Source organism: Lepisosteus platostomus, chromosome 16 (assembly GCF_059453375.1).
Source record: "Lepisosteus platostomus isolate fLepPlt1 chromosome 16, fLepPlt1.hap1, whole genome shotgun sequence".
NCBI classification, from domain to species: domain Eukaryota; kingdom Metazoa; phylum Chordata; class Actinopteri; order Semionotiformes; family Lepisosteidae; genus Lepisosteus; species Lepisosteus platostomus.
In genome coordinates, this window is record NC_142626.1 from 13,815,818 (window position 1) to 13,838,356 (window position 22,539).

At 39.5% G+C, this 22,539-nt stretch overlaps 1 protein-coding gene across 1 annotated transcript in view; it reads right to left on the bottom strand.

The window, feature by feature from the left end:
* The window catches only part of LOC148646899 (protein NLRC3-like), a 1,251,308-nt gene extending 1,247,597 nt beyond the window's left edge, over window positions 1-3,711 (bottom strand). The window contains exon 1 of the mRNA XM_088608945.1: window positions 3,521-3,711. Within this exon, the coding sequence (XP_088465071.1) occupies window positions 3,521-3,693 (173 nt within the window). The 5' untranslated portion in view covers window positions 3,694-3,711. The remainder of the gene's footprint in view (window positions 1-3,520) is intronic.
* Between the last annotated feature and the right edge of the window lie 18,828 nt (window positions 3,712-22,539).

Below are 22,539 nucleotides of genomic sequence, written 5' to 3' on the forward strand. Positions count from 1 at the left end.
AACGATTTACAATGCATTGTCAGATTGTGAATCAATAAAGGCATTTAATTAAACACGCGTTTGCGATTTTAATCAAAATGGGGGTAATGGGGGTAAATAAAGCACATGCCTAATCCATTAGGCCACAGAAGTAATCACATGGGAAGGAGTGAAACTGATACAGACATTTCCAAAGAAAGTGTACTACTGTGATAATTTGAGCTATAGTATATGAATATAATTATATCGTTATTAATTTCTTTAGATAAGCAATTCCATATTATATTCCCTATTAATCAAATTCTAAAAAGTATGCGTGTTTTTACTGTGATAACGAGCATATTCACAGAAAATGTTCAAACACTATAATTTTCTACAATGTATATAAACTTAATATAGTCAGAACAGGCACATAAAAACGTTTCCAAAATACCCACATGTAAGACTTTGATACTTAAAATGTTTAGGAATACTGGTGTGCATTTTTTATTTAAACTACCAATACCAGCCATATACAGTTTACATAATACGATTATGTTCCTAAATTAATATAGGTTATGTGCATGTGAAAGGCATGGTGAATCAGAGATTTTCAAAACTTAATTTGTTTGATTGGAAATCAATACATGATCAGAAGTGCTTTGGTGTTACTTTTTGTCAATTAAAAAATAAAGTATTTTCGTTTACAAAGATGGTTACAAAGAAAGTGTAATACGTGTAATTACCATGGTAATACATTGAATTTACAGCTTGTCCAAGGTCATTCATTATTAATACTATTAGTAATATCTTCGGAAAGACTTTGATGCATCAAATATTTCTGCATAATTAAAATATTTATGATGCAGGTGGAAGGTTGTGTACTTTTGTCCAACTGAGTAATCTTGCTTTTATAAAATACACCAAATTTTTCATGTTTAATGATTAATATGCTGTAATACACAGTTTAAAATTATTAAAAATCTAAAGAGTATACAACTTAAATTCTTAATTGGAAAAAGACTGTCCTTCAGCAGTGATCGGGATTCGAAACAGTGTGTTTTCTGGTGACAGCTCAAATGCTGTACATAAGATGTTAAGCTTTATTAGCTCCACCTGGCAGTTTTACAAGGTGATTCCTTGTTTTACCGCAGTGTACTCCGTGCAGTTTAAATGGCTGCATCCCTATATACAGTATGTGTAAAAAAGATGGGCAAAGTGGGAAAGATTGCATGTCGAGATGTCTAATATGTCATGTTAATATGTAATGAGATGTTAACAAAGAAACCACACACAACAACTTGTATAAAATCACGTAATAGTTTTTTATCTTTCTATATGCCCTCCTTCTTTCTCATTTTGTACTTCCTAGGTGTTAATTTTTTGATGCATGTGAAAAAGCAAATGTTGTGTCTCAGCATTAGCACATAAAAAAAACACAAAAATCACCAGTGTTCACTTACCACAGTTCTGTTAATTTACAGTTGCGATTCCTTAGAGTGGTAGGCAACAGTTTCACTCCTGAATTCCCCAGGTTATTGTCACTCAGATAGAGTTTTCTCAGACTGGAGTGTTAAACTGAACAACAGAGGCCAGATCTTCACAACATCTCTCTGTAAGTCCACACTCACTCATCTTGCAGACAAAAAGACAGGCTCACAGCTGAACATCTGCACAGCTCGTCCAAATAATTGTTTCCATCATTTAGATCCTACATTAGTAGTAACCTCCGAGAAGCAGTGCAGACAGAATCTGACATTATTTAAGCAAAACTTAAAAAACTGGAAATTAATTTCTCCCTTGCTCTTGGGAAGGATTGGGACAACAAGAATGAATGTACTTCCAGGATTTCTGTCTTCCTCCTTGTTTCTGTCTTATGCCCCTCAATGACCATTTCTAAAACGTCTTGTCTATTTTGTGTGGTTTAAAGTCAGGGTGCCATGCTATTTCTGTCAACCCTCAAAACAACTATTCCTTTCTTGAGTTTTTCTAAGTGATTAATGTATTTAAATTGCAGAATTTAATTATTTTCATAATGCTTTGAGTTATACTAGGTGTAAAACATAATGTTTTAAGTGAGATGAATACCTCTTCACCATTTTGCTGGGGAGCGGTCACTCAGGTTGTTGAAGCTTTAAGCTGAGCTGCACAGAAGTAAGACTGTAGATCTGGGAGAGTTTGAGTGCTGTAGGTTTTACCTGAGGTTTTCTTCCCTCCCAAATAAATCTAGACTGAAGTTTGCCCTGAAATTTGACTTTATCTGTCATTACAGGGATATGTTTATACTGTCACCTAATTGACAAAGTGGTAGTGCAGCATTTGAACACCATCAACATCACTTTTAATAAACAATTATCCAATTCAGGGTCACAGTTACCCAGAGCCTGTCCCAGGAAGCACTGGACACAAGGCAGGATTGAACCCTGGACAGGATGCCAGTCTATCAAAGAGCACACACTCATACCAGTGCCAGCTTTCCCACAAGTCTATTAACCTGCCAGCATGTTTGTGGACTGTAGGAGAAAACTGGAACAGCACACAAACATGGGGAGAACATACAAACTCCATACAGATAGCACCCCAGGTCTGAAATTGATCCTAGGGCCCCAGTGTGATATCTCCTGCACTGAGCTGATGGAAGCAGTAAATTGGAGACTGAATCCAGGTGCGGGCTCTGCTGGAAACAAGCAGGGCAGGCAGGAGAAAGTGAAACTAGAGATGCGATCGAAATGGAAGGGTTGAGCTGAGAGGAACTGATTAAAGCACCAGGCAGAGTCGTTTAACATGCAGGGTTCAGAGCACAGGGATCAGTGCAAGACGTGGTCAAACAGGCAAGGTTAAAGCACAGAGAGAGAGGAGAAAACACTGGGGAAATTCAAAGCTGAGAAGAATTAAGTGAGACTAAAATAAGAGGTTAACATATTGATAAAGTTTGCATACCTAACTCACTTCCACAGCTACATCCTTTCAGATGTATATAGAATATAAAAAAATACAGTAGGAATACAAGAGTTTAGAGTAAGATACAAATGAGAAATTTGGGTTAGCCCAGTCTTCAGAATCTTGAAGAAATATACAACAATCCTTATTAGGAGTCCTTTTTCTTCTGGGACAAACACCAGATGAGCTGCCTTCAGAGGCAGAAAGATACTTGTTTAGAACCGTCAAGACGGCAGCAATGAAATAAATCACTAGAAACTGGTTAAAGCTGAACAGACCTTGTGTTCAAATGAAGAAGGACTCTATGAATGAAATCTCATAGACAATGTTACCCACAGAGTTATAAATCAACAACAATGTAAACATATGTGTAAAAAGATGGGCAAAGTGGGAAAGATTGCATGTCGAGTCTCTCAGTAATTAGATATTAACAAAGAAGCCAGAGACAAGAACTTGTATAAAGTTGCGTAACAGTTTTTTGTCTTTCTGTATGCCCTCTTTCTTTCTTGTTTTGTACTTCCTAGGTGTTACTTTCTGATGCATGAGAAAAAGTGAATGTTGTGCGTTTTAGAATATCTACATCAAACAATAAAAAACTAAGAAATCACCAGTGTTCACTTACCGCAGTGTTGTTAATTTACAGTTGGGATTCCTCAGAGCTGCAGACAGCAGTTTCACTCCTGAATCCCCCAGGTTATTCTTACTCAGATCCAGCTCTCTCAGACTGGAGTGTTGAGACTGAAGAACAGAGGCCAGATCTTCACAATATCTCTCTGTTAGTTTACAGTACCTCATCCTGCAGACAAAAGGACAGGAGCACAGCTGAACATCTGCACAGCTCATCCACATCTTTCTTTCCAAGTCTTCACTACAACACCCAGCTCAGCAGTAATATACAACATCATGTCATTATCCATCTCAGAGTGTCCATGGATGAGGATGATGAAGATAACACTTGCTTCAAAATTTGGGTTCCAGGAGGAAGAAGAAAGATGAGAAGAAATTCTCAGGACGGGAGACAGTGGGACACAGGGAGACACACGGAGCTACAGTGACTGGAAATGGGAAACAGTAATAGAAAGACTTTGACTTTTAACCATAACAAAAATTGCTTCACATTTGTTATTATATTTTATTTTGATGTCATCTTCGTATAGTTATTTTAGTTAGTTACATTGTTGTTGTTTTTCTTCAAATGGTTTATTAATCCCAAATGTAAATGACCAATACTGGAGTAAGTGGAGTGGAGATTTTGATGTTTGCAGATATTTTGAGAAAAACAACTTTCCCATTTAAAGAAAATAAACCATTTGAAGAAAAAGAAACAGGGTTTTAACTATAACACTACAAAAATAATTAATAATTATATTAAGAAAGAATATATTTATTATTACAAAAAGTAATAAAAAGAATAAAGAAATTGATCATGAAACTAAACAAATCTCATCCCTCGCAAAACTACACAACACTGCACACATTTTACACATGAAAGACTCTCTACACAGACTCCCACATGTAACATAGTCAAAACACACCAACACCTTCAGACAAGAGTCTACAGTTTTACTGGAGGAATTCTTGAGACATCCTGCTCTTCACCAACCCCTCAACCACTCTCCTCCTCTACAGACCCTCCACCTGAGACTGTGTTAATCCTGCTCTTGTAGAAGAGGAGCTGGGCCTGGCCCAGCAGAAAGTGCACTGGGTACAATTCTCTTCTTACTAACATAACTCACCCTGAACACAACAGCAGCCGGAACACAACCGCACACCCTGAGTGTTTTTTCTTTGAGAATGAATGTGGATGCCTTGCACTATGTTCATCCTCTCCAGACATTTTACCAATCCTAATCCAGTCCCTTCTGTTCCTCTTTTTTCCTGATAATCTCTCCCTTTTTCCCCGTCTATTGAATTTAAACTCACCCACACCTCCAAGATCACTAGTTGATCTGTACACTCTGGATCTCTCCATAGTGCTGTTGTGATTCTCGCTCTCCAGCTTTTTACTCTAGGGACACGTAGCTTCGGACCCCCTCAAGTTCAATGAGCACAGTACATGTTTATTTAACCTGGTTGAACTAAAATATAGCTTGTATTCACTAGAACCCTTACAGTATAGCACCCCAAACAATTACAGTATCTCCACAGTTTTACTAGAGGAATTCTAGTGAGATCCTGCTCTTCACCAACCCCTCAAACTCTCACTCCCTCTACAGACCCTCCACCTGAGACTGTGTTTATCCTGCTCTTGTAGAAGAGGAGTTGGCTCTGGCCCAGCAGAAAGTGCACTGGGTACAATTCTCTTCTGACATAACTCACCCTAAACACAACAGCAGGGCTGCTGAAGGTCAGAATAAGGTTAGAGAAGAGTTGGATCAAGAGAGTCAACATGGGGGTCAGACAGGTTCAGGTGCTATAGCAGTGAAAGTGTACCTGAATATCAACACAGAAGTGAAACCATAACCAGAGGTACAACATTAAATTCATACAGAACATAACACATGGGATGACCTAAGTTCTTAATGTGACCAATGTTAATGTTCTTAATGTGGCATAACAAAATGATACTTTTAATTTGGCAGCGCCTCCACCTGAGACAGACCTGAATCAATCTGTGAGTATAATAGGCTTTTGGGACACTACTGCAGCCTACTGCTAACGTAGCAGTACTGCCAAATTGTAATGTACTGCTAGCTACATTAAGTGACACTAGCTTGGCAGCACCTTTCAAAATGAAATGAAAGCCTAAACCCTGCTTTAGAAAAAAAAATCCCGGACCAGGTAAAGTCAACTTTAGCAAAGGCACTTATATAACAAAACCATGGTTATGTACTATTAGGTGAGGGTCTGTATAATAGATCTGAGCTACTTTTGGAGAGGCACAATTTGTTGTTTGTTTGGGAGGGGAGTGAGACCACTCCCTGTGCATCACTGCATGGTCCCAGTCTGGGTGGTCTTATCAACCCCAGCAGTTGTGACAGAGACCCTATGTGACAAAAACAAGGTGATTTTCTATTAGCTGTGGGTCTGTAGAATAGATTTAAGGTATTTTTGAAGAGGCACAAATTTTTCTTTGGTCATGACAGGAATGAGACCACACCTTGCTCATCACTGCACGGTCCCAGTCTGGTAATAGGAGGTGCTCTACATACCTCAGCAGTTTTGACAGAGACACAGAGTGATTTTCTATTAGCTATGGGTCTGTGGAATAGATCTGAGGTATTTTTGAAGAGGTACAAATTTTGGTTTGGTCGGGAGGGGAGTGAGACCACTCCCTGTCCATCACTGCATGGTCCCAGTCTGGAAACAGCAAGTGGTCTTATAAACCCCAGCAACATTTGCAAAGATGCTTATCTGACAAAACCATAGTGATTTTCTATTAGCTGTGGGTCTGTAGAATAGATTTGAGCTACACGTTTGGAGAGGCACAATTTTTTGTTTTGTCAGGAATTAGACTTTTTCCTGTCTAGAAGAGCACAGCTCTGTGTCAGTTTGCAAGCAGAAAGCGATATAAAAACACCAAAGAGATTGCAAGAAAGAAAAAAAAATGAAGAACGGCAATTTCCTATTTCCTGTGCATCTCTGTATCACATTCCACCCAGTTTTAAGGATGTACAAATTGTTGTTGTGTTATAAATGTGACTTTTATCTGGTCCAGGATTTTTTTTTCCTAAAGCAGGGTTAGGGGACTTTTATTTTGAAAGGTGCTGCCAAGCTAGCGTCACTTAATGTAGCTAGCATCACGCTACTAAAGCCCTTCTGCTATGTGGTTGAACTACAATATAACCTGTATTTCACCTGAATGTATTAATATTAACATTATATTCACATACTGTACTAAAACAACAAAAATGCATATGAAAACAACATAAATTCACACAAGGCTACAGAAGGAACAGACTCGACTGGATTTAAAACACACGTACAGTAAGCTAATTGACAGAAATGGTAGAGTACAAGGTGGCGTACTGTCTGATACCTCCGAAGTTATCTCCGAAGTACAAAAAACGTATAAATACGTGGGAGAGGTATTCGTTTAAATAATTTAAGTGTGATAAAGGCGGGGAGGGGCCATCACTAGGAAAAGTTAGGAAAGTAATATCGAGGGAACGATTTACAATTCGTGCTCACGAAATTACTTTTTCCTTCATTTTCCTTGTGTCACGCATGTAGAAAGTTTCTAAAATGCCAGCATTATCCCAGGCTCCGAGCAACCACTATCAAACGCTATATAATACATTTCCGCATCTTTATATCTGTTGTGTATCTTAACAGTGTATCTTCTATTATTTTAACTATTTTATTAACTACACAAATCATGCCCTTACACCATATATTCCCGCCTTCTACTCTCTCGTTCTGTTGTCTCGCGATGTCTACTCACTATACAGTACTCTCACACGTACCATAGTCAAAACACACCGACACCTTCACACAAGAATCTCTACAGTTTAACTGGAGGCACCAGTTATAAAAAAATCAAAAATAAGAAACAATAACGTGACCCTGCCTAAATTAGGAATTGCATGACTTTAAAAGATTCCCAGTGGGCATTGATTCGTCGAATATACGTATATTCACGGCGAAAATACGGCTATACGTATATATACGTCGCCTCGACGTATAATCAACGTCGAATTGCAACCGTAAAATCGACGACATTAATAAACGCATATATAACGTCGAAAACACATCTAACACAGTGCCTGAGGCTTTTTACTGTAAGTTTTGTGTGTGCCGCAACTAGGAGTATACGGCACTCTGCACAGTGTACGAAGTAAATTATTTCCGCAGTAATTAATTTACACGTGTATAATAAATATAGTAAATATAATAAATATAATATATATATATTACTATATATTATATATATAATAAATATAACAATATAATATAACAATATAATAACAATCGCTATCAATCAGTTATATAAGGATAAAATATATTTTAAAATATTTTGCTATCAACAATTAATAACAGTCTTAACTGTTTATAACAATTAAATGTATTACCTAAGGAATAGGGTGGCAGTGTTTAGCATGCTTTTGGTAGGTTTTTTCATAAATACAAGTTGCACCAGATAGTTTCAAAATTAAATTATGCATGCAAATCTGTGAACTAGAAAGATAACTAAACTATCCATCCATTTCTAATGGTGGCACAGTGGTTAGCATTGCTATCCTACAGTGCTGGGGCCCCAGGTTCAATTCCTGTGGTACAGTATGTGTGGAGTTTGCATGTTCTCTCTGGGTTCATGTGGGCTTTCTCCAAGTACTCTACAGGTACCTTCAGTGTCTGCAATCTCTTATTCTAACCATACCTTGAATATCCATATACCTTGCATTTATTTCTAATATACCTGTATGCTCTTATTTTGCATACAGTATGTTGTTTTTTTTTGCAAGAGCTCTTCAGACACGCTGTTACTAGCCTGAGCATAACTCCTAATGCTTTGCTCCCTGCAATAAGTCAGACTAACGTAAATCCTCAAAAACTGCTTGTATTAATTTGTTTAAATCACAAACATCATATGTAAATACCGGCCATGTATAGCATTAAACAAAGCTGCATTATGGAACATCACACTGATTTAGTTTCTTTTAAAGGGAACTAGAGAAACTAAAAGGGCTTCTTTTTCTAGAATTGATGACTGTACATCTTGTTCACTGGGGTAATTAAATCCACACCAAGCAATCTCCAATATGTTCAGAATTTGACAACCAGAATCTTGACCAGGTCGCAAACAAGCAATCACATTACACCAGTCTTCAAGTCCTTGCACTGGCTTCCTATGAGGTTTCGAGTCAACTTCAAAATCCTCATCCTCATTCAATACCTATCTGGCTTATCTGCAACCTTTGTCCCTCTGACTCTGGTCATCTAGCTGTCCTCAAGAACATATACATTCTGTGGGTGACAGGGTCTTCTCTAGCTATACCCCAGAGCACTGGATTTGTATCCCCAGTGATATCAGAGTCACCTACCCTGCGTGCATTTCAATCTAACCTCAAAACCTTCCTTTTAGTGTCTGTATCTGCTTCATTTTCTAACTTCGGTAGCACTTCTAACTACTTGTCTTTCTTATATGTATTTACTTTGTAACTCATGGTCCTCATAACTGTTTTTACATCTGCTATATTGCTTTGAGATGCTTGGATATGTGCTATATAAAATAAAGTTTACAGTTACTGTTATTGTTATAGAGAAACATGATCAGATTTTCCCTGGTTCAGAAAAAAAAATCAAAACTATACTGGTTTGTCACTCTTCTCACACCATCTTTGCTAAATGGCTTTGCATACTGATCTGATCAATCACACTGTACATATTTTCTGTGCTTTCCCTATCCTGTTAGATTTATAATTATAATCTCCTTCTCAAAATGAGTCATTTCTAAATGCCTGTTTTCACTGTTACCATCTTACACCAACACAGTGACAAAATTTACACTGATCTTAACTTGACAGCTGCTGAGTCCTAAATTCATTCTGCTACCAACATTGGTTTAGATGTATATTTTTATGTCTTTATTTAGTGGTTCCATTAGTGACAGGCTAAATTACTTTCTTTGAAAAATGTATTTTATGTGTGGCAAACAAAAACTGACTTGCTTTAATGAATGTTCAACTATTTAAGAAGCCTTCCATGAAACCATGTTTGCTACTAATTCATATACTTTACGGCTTTCTGATAAAATTACTATTTTTCATGTTAGTTAATTTTCTGACTCTTTATCCCATCAAACCTTCATTCTCACCCTGCCAGAAATGCACCTGATTATTCAAGCGCCTCACTCTCTGCCAAATCTGTTTCAGGTTCAGATGTTCTTTTGTAAAACACAGCTTTCTGTGATTTCTTGTATATATAAGCTTTGCAAGTGTCCCTGCATCCCTCTTCTGCACTGTCTGGTCATGACATTTTTCTGTTTGCTTATTTCAAAGTAACACCAGCTCCATTTCTAAAATGTTTTGCTCATGTGCATTTTTGTATTTATTTACATCTCTAACATTTTTATGTCCTAAATTTTAATTCGCCTTAATTTGTTAGACTGAGTTTTAGTTTCAGCCTTAAAAAGCTTGGGTTTTCTCTATCTTTTGTTTCTTTTCCTACAGAGCTCTTTAATTGTGAAGTTTCCAGCATGTTTACATTAATCTATGCACATTTTAAACTGTTATTACTGATCACCGAATTATTGCATTATGGCTTAATTCACCATTTCCTGAACTTCTATGGCAAGCAGTGCTAGTGCTATCTCTGTTGCCATCTTTTGCAGCTGAAATCTCACTGTTTAAAAGAATAAGAAATTAGATTTCTCATAAATACAATTATTTCTTCATTTTCTAATTGAGATTAGTTTATGTGTCAAATACACAGCCAAGTACTATGATACAGGGAACGCTAATACTTGAGTGGACACAAGAGCTACTATGTAATTCTATACCATTGTATAGGAATGCGTGCTCCGAATGTAAATGACTAATTGTATTTAAAAGACGTTATCTCCAGCAAATAGGGAAGTAGGAGAATGTGAGTGGAAAGCGTGATAGATAACAGAAAAATATTTTAAAACTGCTCTAGGTTAAATTTGAGAAAAATACACCAAGCGTCTCTGTGTTTCGCTCCCATGCGCATGAAATAAAAACTTTAACTTCTGAGACGGACTCCTGAAATGGAAACGGGGGAAAATGCAAGCTTGCGGATTGCTAAAGCAGGTAAGCTGCACAGTATTTGTGAAGATCTTTGATTACCATTGGAAAAAGAGCTGACATGTATTGCGGAAGAAGGACCCAAAGCAAAATCCTCTGAACTGAAAAGTACCAGCAGAAGTTTATCCAAAAACGGGGGTCAGGCCAGGGTCAAAAACCAGTAAATCCACAATAACAAAGTTGAGATCAATGGGAAACGGGGAACGGGGAACGGGGAACGGTTTAAGTAGGCAGGTGGAAGAAGGCGTGTCTGATTAGTTAATTGGAAACTGCACTGGAATGTGAAGGAGTTGATTAAGGGCGGTGAGTTCTCCAGGGACGTGACATAACACATATTATGTGTGGAGAAAAAGCTGCTAAACAGCTTGACCTGCTGCCCCTTTCGAATGACACAGTCACTCATAGAATTATTGATATGGCAGATGATGTCAAAAGTACACTGATAGAGCTTGTTAAGATGAGCAGATGCTTTTAACTGCAATTAGATGAGTCTGTAGATGAAGATGATTTGGCCAATTTCCTTGTTTACGTTGAAATGAGTTTGAGGGCACGTCTCATGAGGACTTTCTGTTTTGAAGACGCTACCAACAAAAACTACAGGAGAGCACATATTTCAGCTTCCAAATGAATTTATCGAAGAGAATGGCCTCGACTGGAAAAAATGCGTTGGAGTTTGTACAGACGGTGCTAGAGCGATAACGGGCAGACACAGCGGTGTAGTTGCACGAATTAGAGAGGTTGTTCCAGATATGAAGTGGACTGCAGCATCCAAGGCCTTGGCCATCAAGAAAATGCCTGAGGATTTAAAATCTGTTAGACTGTGCTGTCAAAGTTGTGAATTGTATCAATGCTCAACCAATGAATTCACATCTGCTTTGTTTGACTAAACAAGCTCACCCCTCTCACTGAAATGGTAAGTGCTCAGTGCTATTTTTATTATGTGTGTGTGAGTGCACGTGCTCATTGTGTGTGTGTGTGAGTGCACGTGTTGGTCATTGAGATTTTCTGTGGTTCCTATGAGAAGAAGACTTGTAGGTGGTACTTGGATGCTTTGGTTTGATCAGGGGTGGGACTTGGTCCAAAACGTTTGAGAACCACTGACTTATTCTATATAAACACAAAGTAATTGCTCTCTGAAAAAGCTCTTTTTCTTGTTTGTTTTGGAGACCTTGATCGATACTGATTTGAGATGTCAAAAAGCATTTATTTAATATTTGTATTTCTGACCAAGAAAAATTGTGCATTTCCAACATAACTCTGTTTGTCAAGATTTTAACTATATTTAGGCTCAAATTTCAACTATAAATCTTACTCTAATTACTAGCATACTGTAAATACTGATGTTTTACTCCCCCTTACCACAAAAATATATTCGTATTATAACTGGGTTTCACTTTTTTTTCTGTCTGTGTTTCTCCTTACTCTCTCTCACCCACTGCGATTTGGACACAGAATGGTTAAAGAAGGCAACATGTCAAGCAGCCAGAGGGAAGGTGGGTCATCTTCCTGCCTCCATAACTAAAAATCCAAATAGGAGTGGCTTAAGTGACTTACAGAATCATGTAACTGACAGTTTGAGGTACCATATCGTGTAAATTTCACATTGTTGCTGATAGGTTAAGCTTTCCAAACTCAGGATCAAAGAAATGTGACTGATTTTTCACTCTGTTTTGTTGGTTAAACTCAAAGATCATAAGCACCACCATTTTAAATGGGATGTACAGTATAGTTCTTAGTTCAGTTTGACTTTTAACTGTATGTACTGTCTTCGTAATTGGCTTTAGAGGGAGCACCAAAAATTTTCGGAGCCATCATCTCCGCTTTAAAGGTACCCTCCTCATGGAAGAATTTTCACCTTGAATGTTTGCCCAGCCAACTAGAGGAATTCTAGTGAGATCCTGCTCTTCACCAACCCCTCAAACACTCTCCCCATCTACAGACCCTCCACCTGAGACTGTGTTTATCCTGCTCTTGTAGAAGAGGAGTTGGGCCTGGCCCAGCAGAAAGTGCACTGGGTACAATTCTCTTCTTATTGACATAACTCACCCTGAACACAACAGCAGGACTGCTGAAGGCCAGACTAAGGTAAGAGAAGAGACTCAACATGGCTGTCAGGCTGGAGCAGGTGCTATAGCAGTGAAAGTGTGCCTGTTTTACAGCACAGAAGTATAACCTTAACCAGAAGTATAACATTAAATTAATACAGTATATAACACATGGGATGACCTAGGTTCTTAATGTGACCAGATGTTGTGTCCCACTTGAGTCAATTGCACAAAAAATGAAACTTTTAATTTGACAGTGCCTCCACCTGAAACAGCCATGAATCAATCTGTGACTATATTAGGCTTTTCAGGAATTTCAACCGTAATTCTACCAGTCATCACAAGATGACTTCACAAGGTTTCTGTGCCCAGTATATTACAATGAACAAATATCCTCCTTACTTTCTGTAATTTAAATTTTAATTTAAGGAATTCACCAAGTCTCTTAAACCAAAAGAAAAAAACATTAGCACGCTTGTCTAAAGGACAAATAATGAATTCCCAAATTTTAGTTATTTCACAAACTTTTTTTTCAAATAAACATATTTTGTTAACACTGGATGGTAAAAGCAAAAAATTAAAAAAACTGGTTTGTCCGTGATACCATTCTAGTATTGCGACTGATGGGTTGTTTCAGAGGGGAGACAGTGGAGCAGTGGATAATATGGCTGTATCACAGTGCTGGAGCCCTGGTTCAATTCGGGACCTGTGGAGTCGTCTGCGTGGAGTTTGTATGTTCTCTCTGTGTTCACTCTGGTTTCCTCTGTCGAACCCCTGATGGACTGACAACCAGTACAGGCCCCCGTGTTGGGCTCACTGCTTGCTTGGATAGGCTCTGGCTCACTCATGACCCTGAATTAGAAACAGTGGAGTTCAGGACAGACTGGGCGTCTCCTCTCTCCACACACACAGACAGCCGTGGTTCTCAAAAGAACTGCAAGACCTACACCGTAAGAACAACAAGGCTTTTATTGAGGGTGACCGACCTGAATATATCTCAGCCAAATATGAACTGCACTCTGCAGTGAGGCAAGCCAAGAGCAACTACAGTAAAAAACTAGAGGAAACATTTGCTGACAACAACTCAAGAACAGATTGGAGGAGAATGCACAATATGACCAACTACAAGGAATAAAACTTGCTTTGAAAAACCTGATGTGAAGGCCTCCTCATTACCTTCATTTTTTTTTCTTTTTCTTTCTCCATCCACACTGACGAACTAAGAGCAATCTTCAAAAAACAAAATAAAAGGAAAGCCACAGGCCCAGACAATTTGTCAGCTGCAGCCCTCAGCTATTGTGCTGATCAACTGGCTCCTGTGTTTACCAACATTTATAATACTTCACTACATCAGCAGGAAGACCCTCACAGTTTTAAAATATCCACTATAATACCTGTTCCTATAATACCTCTTCAAAAATATCTCGCCTCAACGACTACAGACTTCGGTGGCTATGAAAGCCTTTGAGCTTCATTTGGGTTTAAAGTCAAAACACACCGATACCTTCTAACAAGAATCTCTGCAGTTTTAGTAGAGGAATTCAAGAGAGATCCTGCCCTTCACCAATTCCTCAAACACTCTCCACCTCTACAGACCCTCCACCTGAGACTGTGTTTATCCTGCTCCTGTAGAAGAGGAGTTGGGCCTGGCCCAGTTGAAAGTGCACTGGGTACAATTCTCTTCTTATTGACATACAGTAACTCACTCTGAACACAACAGCAGGGCTGCTGAAGGCCAGACTAAGATTAGAGAAGAGGTGGATCAAGAGACTCAACTTGGGAGTCAGGAGGGACCAAGTGATATACCGTACCAGTGAAAGTGTGCCTGTTTCTCAGCCCAGAAGTGTAACTATAACCAGAGGTATAACATTAAATTCATACAGAATATAATACATGGGATGTCATAGGTTCTTAATGTGACCAATGTTTTGTCCCACTTCAGTCAATTGCACAAAAAATGAAGCTTTTAAGTTGGCAGTGCCTCCACTTGAAACAGCAATCAATTTGTGACTATATTAGACTTTTCAGGAATTTCAACCGTAATTCTACCGGTGATCACAAGATGACTTCACAAGGCTTGTGTGCCCAATGAGCAAATATCCTCCTTACTTTCTGTCATTTAAAATTGAAAAACACATACAGACCACGCTGCATTGTGAAATTTCTCAAAAACAACAACATACATAAATAACCATTAGAGAAACTAAAAAAAAACAACATTCACTATAGGAATGTACGGAGTCTCTTAAACCCCAAAAATCGTTGGTGCGCTGGTTAAAAGACGAGATGATATATTCCTCAAATTTAGCAATTTCACAAACTTTTTTTTTTAAATGTGTTTTAATAATGGATAGTAAAAGTAAAGTTTTGGACAGGTTTGTCCGCGATAAAACAGTACAATAGATGTGAGTCCTGACTACGATAAATCAGACGGTCCGGTGAGAATAATGTGTATCCTATGTCCACTACTCTCAGCTGTAAATCTTCAGGTTTACTCGCAGCCTCTGACGATCGAGAAACTTACTGCCTCTTCACTACGCTCTGCAGATGCCGAGTGTTTTCTTTGAGAATGAATGTGGATGCCTTGCACATCGTCTCCAGATGTTTTTCCAATCCCAATCCAGTCCTTTCTGTTTCTCTCTTTTCCTCCAGTTGTTAATTAAATTTAAACTCACCCCTCCGCGCCCACTAGCCGATCTGTATACTCTGGATCTCTCCACAGTGCTTTTTTTTCTCTCAGGACATGTGCCCTCCAGTTCAATGAATACAGTATATGTTTATTTAACCTGGCTATATATTACAATATATAGGGCAGTGCGGTGACTCTGTGCCGGTGGCTGGAAGGTTGCCGGTTCGTATCCAGTGGCTAGCAGAGGAATCCTACTCTGTTGGGCCCCTGAGCAAGGCCCTTAACCCCAGCTGCTCCAGGGGTGTACTATAAATGACTGACCGTGTGTTCTGACCCCAAGCTTCTCTCCCTGTCTGTGTGTCTCATGGAGAGCAAGTTGGGGTATGCGAAAAGACAAATTCCTAATTCAATAAATTGTATATGGCCAATAAAGTGATCTTATGTTAATATGACTTGCATTTCACCTAAACATATTGACATTAACATTATATTCACAAACTGTACTAAAACAACAAAAAATACATATTAAAACTACATAAATTCACACAGAGCTACAGAAGGGACAGACAGACTCTGCTGGATCTAAAACCGACACAAACTACTCGACAACAATGGTAGCGCACAAGACTCCCCACTGTGGGCTGTCAGCTTTTTTAGTGAGGTGGGACAATGCGGGGGTTTTGGGATTGAGGGGTCCACTGGCTTACTGTCCTATATCTATGAAGGAGACAGAGTGCCGGTGTGGAATCAAGACGTGGGTGAGGTATTCTTTTAAATATTTTAAGAGTGAGTGATATCCCTTTGTGGAGAGACTAACATAAATTGTTCTCTAGCTAGAGAGAGAGAAAAGTTATGGAATGTTCGGCGCTGTTCTATGACGAACGATTTAGTCAGTCACATGAGCATTTAGTCTAGGCAGGCTCAATTAGATACAGTACATCACTGGCTGATATAATCAATCAACATGGTGCCGGAGAGTGGGTACGTGTTGCTCCTCATCTTTATGTCTTCATCTGTTTCGTATTGTGGGCTTTTTGTATCCAATGAATCTTTTCAGCAATTATTTATGACCGACAAGTGCTTGTGGACATTGAGAATCGCTGATTTAAACACAGATATTTCCTATCTTGGGTGCCTCTGCGAATGGACCCCCCAGCTGACTCAGAGCAGAGCAGGCGAACGCCAAGGACGCGGAGCGGGGAGGACTTCAAGCGAGAGTGAAGCGCCGCGGCTACCGGACTCCACTCCTGAGTGTCCTCCTGGCCAACGTGCAGTCCGTGGAGAGCATGATGGACGAGTTAAGCCATCAGAAGGATTGTATTCTCTGTCTCGCCGAGACCTGGCTGACCCTCAATACACCTGACTCAGCCGTTCAGCTTGACAGATTCTTCACCTATCACATGGATCGCTCTGGTTCGGCTGGCAGTGTATGTCTAATGATAGTCAACTCTTGGTGTGCAGATGTGAACATTTTGAAACAGTTTTGGTCTCAGGAAGGCTGGAAGTATCGCTAAGGATACCAGTCATCCTGGTTTCTCACTTTTCTCCCCCTTCCCTCTGGTAAGTGTTATAGGAGCATAAAGGCAAGTACGTCCAGATTCAGAGACAGTTTCTTCCCACAAACTGTCAGATTACTGAACGCTACCCCTACCACTGGCTCACGCCGATTTATTTTCTAAGATGTATGTTATTTAACTTGTTGTTGCTGCCGCTGTTCTGTGTTTGTTTTTGGTGTTAATGTGTTTGTAGTGGAGCATACATGTAATGAAAGTAAGAGGGATGTAATTGCTGGTGCTTGGGGCCCTCTAGTGTTGATCAGTGTTAGCGCATTGATTTGCATGCGCTGTGTCACAGAGAGAAATCTGTACAGGCTTTCCCAGGCAGGCTCTATCCCCACTCCAGTTTCCAGTGAGTGTCAGGGAGAGACAACATATGAGATCAGTGCACAGCCTGTACAGAGCTTTCCCCTCAGCTGTGGCCAGAGACCGTTCCTCTAAAGTACGAGACTATAGGAATTTTTGTATATGTTTGACTTACATTTGGGAACCCTAAAACATTTGCTAGAAGGAAGAGTTCATATTCAGAATTGAGGATATGGGAAGGATCTGATATATTTTTTTCTGCCTGTTTGATTATGGATTTTTCAAAGATTGTCTGCAGGGAGGGATGCTGTTTCACTCCCATGACTTTCAAAGCTGTTTGGATGAGGCGGGTGATTTGCGGTTTAAAATGAACTGATAGATTACCAAACCACACTGTTATACCATATCTAATAATGCTCTCGATTACAGCATGGTAAAAGAGCAGCATTACTTCCTGTCGAACCCCAAACACTCTTAGTCTTCGCAGGAAATAAGTGCTGCTGAACTTTGGAGCAAACGATCTCCATATGAGTAGTCCAGCACAGGTTACTGTCTATGCTTACACCTAAGTTTTTATATGAATCAATCTGAGTGATAAGTTCACTCAGATGGATTACTGCATCTGAGTGATCACCAACTACTCTGGGATCAAAAACTATTTATTTTGTTTTTTTAACATTCAGAATTAGGCTATTGTTGTCATACCATTGCACAAACCTATGGATTTCTTACCTATACAAATGAGCTGCTTCCATTGAGCCAAGCACAGCTGTATCATCTGAAAATTTGAAAATGAAGTTGCTTTGACTACTGCTTGTACAATCATTTGAATAAAGTGTGTACAGAACTGGAGAGCTCACACAGCCCTGAGGGGCACCTATGCTGATAGATCGTGACTCCGAAAGAATTTTGTTAACCCTGACATACTGTGTATGATTTGTCAAAAATGAATGGTACAATCTTATAATGTTATAGTTAATGGAAATTTGCTTCAACTTGCTTATCAATAGATGGGGATGCAGAGTATTGAATGCAGAGCTGAAGTCCATAAACAGCATCTGCTCATAGGGACTGGGGTTGATGGAGCCTGCGAATGGCTTTTACATGCTGAACTGTAATCATCACGCCTGCTTGATCACAAAGACTCCCCCCCCCCCAGTACTTACCCCCAAATGGTGAATGTTTACCCAAATGGTAAATGTTTACACTAAACTCCTGGTGGCAAAGGAAGGTTTCTATTTCCTTCGGTTACATCAAAGACAGGAGGGGGGAGGAGGAGGGGGGGGAAACGTATATTTAAGTTCTGTAGGACCATATTCCCTTTGAACTGCGATAGGTACTATAACTATTATGGTGCTTATTGTAGTTCCTTGTATGCATGCAATAAAGCTTGGCTGGACGAATGAACACTTCAGGCTCGAATTTCTTGGCTTCTACAGGGTCCTCTAGGTTTAAGAACCAGATGCATAATGCTATTGATTGCATCATCGGTGCCCCGCCGGTGTTTATATGCAAACTGATATGGATCCAGTACAGTGTTCACTTCTGAGCACAGCGTGGATACCATAATCCTCTCAAAGCATTTCATAACAACAGACGTCAGTGCTACCGGCCTGTAGTCATTATTTTCTGAGGGACAGTAGGGCTGTTTGGGTATTGGCACGATTATTGCTTTTTTCCACAGTGCTGGAACAGAGTGAGAGTCAGCAGACTTCTGAAAGACAGGGCACCATGCTTGTGATAATTCCTCTGCGCAATTTTTTAAAAGAGAGGCAGAGATGCCATCGGGGCCTGGTGCCTTTTTTGCACATGTGAGCTTGAAAGATTGTGTGGTCATCTGTGAACTTATTACAAGCCTACCAGCACTACTGTCTGCTGTAATAGTATCTAATATACTATCACCTGCAACAGAGATGTCCTGTGTCTCAGACCTCAGATAAGTCAGTCAGATCATTTGCTTTAGCCAGCTCTTCCATTGTATGGATGCTCTTCTTTGAAGAATTCATGTTTGTGACTGTTTTCATTGTTTGCCACAGCCTCCTGGAGTTCATTGTTTCAATTTTTCTCCATTGTCTCCTTGTGTTGATTCCTTGCATTCCTGAGTTTTAGTTTAAGCTCTTTTTGCAGTAATTTCAGTTGCACTTGATCCTGGTTTTTAAAAGTGAGTCTTTTACAGTTGATGCAGTCAATCACATCCTTAGTGACTGTATATATGGTTTATTATTTGAGTTCACTGTTATACTTTTCAAGAGACACATCAGAGGAGTGACCCTACATTAACAGCATCCCCCGAGATGTAGTGCAGACTGAAACTGACATGAATATCTGCCTGTACAGTACATCATGGGCAATACAGTTCCAATGTAGCTCACATCCAGTCCACACATCGCCAGCAGCCCAGGTCCATGTCTATCAAGTAGTGTAGCTGGGTGATACTGGCTTAGACCAGTCTGCTGCTGAAGAATAAAAAATGACCCAGTTCTGTCTCCATTCTATTACTGCGGCTGATGGGTTGTTTAAGAGGGGAGATACAGTGGAGCAGTGGTTAACATGGTTGTATCACAGTGCTGGGGCCCTGGTTCAATCCCGGACCTGGAGAAATATATGTGTGGAGTCTGTATGTTCTCTCTGTATTCTCACTTGTTTCCTCTGTCAAACCCCTGATGAACTGATAACCAGTACAGGGACCTGTGTTGGGCCCACTGCTTGCTAGGATAGGCTCTGGCATGACCCTGAATTAGAAACAGTGGAGTCCAGGACAGACTAGGTGTCTCCTCCTCTATACTTTTTCACAGAGCCCTGACATCCTGCTCTCCTCCAGCCATGACCATGATGTCATCAGTATACTCCGGGTCTCGGATAGTAAGATCAGGGCAGCTTGGGATGGACAGCCTCTTGCTGACCCAGCGCAGCTGATATAGAAGAGGCTCAATGGCAAAGGAGTGGAGTATCTCCAAAAAGTAACAGAGTACATCAGGCTATTTTCACAACCAATCTCCAGCAGTGATTACTAGATTTAAAAGGTGTTATAAGGTCATGAACTTTACTCATTTTCTTTGACCTGGTCTCTCAATCAAAGCCTGGGTCAAAAGATTGAGCATGTAATTGCTTCCACCATGTCCAATTTAGGAAACTAAATTTTAGTACAAGACAGCAGCCAAGAGAGAGCAAGTCCATACAAACCAGAATTCTGCCTGAGACTTTGTCTGCCAAAGGGGAAATCTTGTGATTCACAAACCAGCTTTGAGTTTCACTTAAATTCAGTTAACATTGATACAGTTGGACTTCATTGTCCACAGAGTATATAATATTCTGATGTATATTCTGATATTCTATGCAATAATCTACTGTAGGCAGTAAGAGGACTATATCCTGAGACAGTCTGAGTTCTCTCACTTGCAGCAGGACTCGAGTCAGGCTCTATGTTCAGACTGTTTGAATTCCCTGAGGAGCAATTTCAGCACCAAGATCAACAACGCTCTTTCTGTTTGTGATGATAGCAAGCCTCACCCCTTAACTTTTAAGTATGGCCAGTTGACACAGACATCCAGAGGAAATTTCTGTCTGGAATGATATTCCCTCAAACATTTTGCAATATCTCTGGACATGTAGACACTAGAGCCCTACAATAGAGCTTAAATTTAAGTTACCTTCTTGAGCATTATGTGTATGAAATCATATTTCTTTTATGTCTTACTGTTTCCACTCACCAGACAGAAATATCCAGGACAAAACACATAAAACAAAAAACAGATTTTTTTCTGTTTTCAAAGATCAATATTTTAAGTTCTGGATCTTAAAAAATCTGAAAATGCTTATAGACCTTTCCCTACAGTATGTGTCTTCTAGCTTGAAGAAGAAATACAAATAAAAAATTGAGACAAATGGAACAAATCTAAAATATTCTACATATTGTATTGTGAAGATGTGGAATGGTCTTACTAAGTGTGTGGGCCACTGAAACACCGGCATCCGAGTTCTGTACTAAAAAGAGTTTTACAGACAGTGGGAATTTTCCTGTTCTGTTAAAACTATTATAACATAAAATGGAAAATGTGTGTTTTTTCATCCATTCATTTAGCAGTATTCACAAATAAATGTGCACTTTCCTTCACAAATCTGATGAGCCAAAGCTAAACAGTTTCCTTTTACCTGATTCAATTGGTTTTAGAAAACATATCTTCTGGACACTTGGTTAAAAACAAATTTCTTAGCTGAAAATTACATTTAAACCTAACCCTAAATCAACTCTGGTGAACTTGGCCATATTTATGCTACTCAAACTGCAGTGGAGAGGGTCAGCTGTTTTAATTCCTGGGAGTTAATTTCACAGTGGACTTAACCTGGTCTCACCACACCAACATCGTGGTCAAAATAGCACGGCAGTGCTTATTATTTCTCCGTAGGCTAAAGACGTTTGGCATGCCATCACATATCCAGACCACCTTCTACTGGTGCATTATTGAGAGCATCCTGACTTGCTGCATCACTGCGTGGTATCGGAGCTGCTCTGCTTGGGATCACAAAGTACTGCAGAGGGTGGTGAGGTCAGCATAGCTCATCACTGGTTGTGAGATACCAAACATATATAATATCTACTCTGCTAGATCTCTTAAGTAACCACCCTAATGGTCCTTGTTAAAAATTCAGGTTACATGGACATGCAGTTTTCATTGTATTTGGCACACTGCATATTACACTATTTGGACTAATGTATTGCATACACGATGGACATGTAGCAGTTCTATTTATATTTAGTTTTTTTTAATTCAATTTTTATTGCACTATTATTCTGTAACTTTTAATTTTGTGCTTTTTATTTTTATTTCCTTCTGGTGAGCTCGCAGAAAAGACATTTCATTGCCAGCAATTACTGCTGCATGCTGTATTGTTGTGCATTTGATAAATACACTTTGATTGATTGATTGACACAGAATAAAAACTAATAACACTTGAAATGGCTATTAAAGACAACTTAAACAACTCAGACACCCCGATCACAGAGCATGACCTGCTAGTCAAACTCCAGGTCCTCAGACCATGACAAGTCTGTGGACAAGATGGAGCCAACAGCAAGATGCGAGATGCTGAGACACAGCAGTTCAGAATTGCAGCAGGTCCTGCTCAAACTTTTCAACCTTGTACTGAGAGTACTGAGAGTCAGGTGTTTCCCTGAGGTCTGTATACAAGGACTGGTCACCCACATCTATACATTTAGAGACAGACTTGTCCCTTAGAACTACCAGGGCACCTATGTGAACAGTAACATGGGAAAGCTATTCTGCAGTATCATGGAAGCCCAAATAATGGCCATCCTTTAACAAGCACAGTGTACTGAATAAGAGTCAGACCAGCACCCTACCACACTGCCTCACACATGATAACATTTATATCCTGGA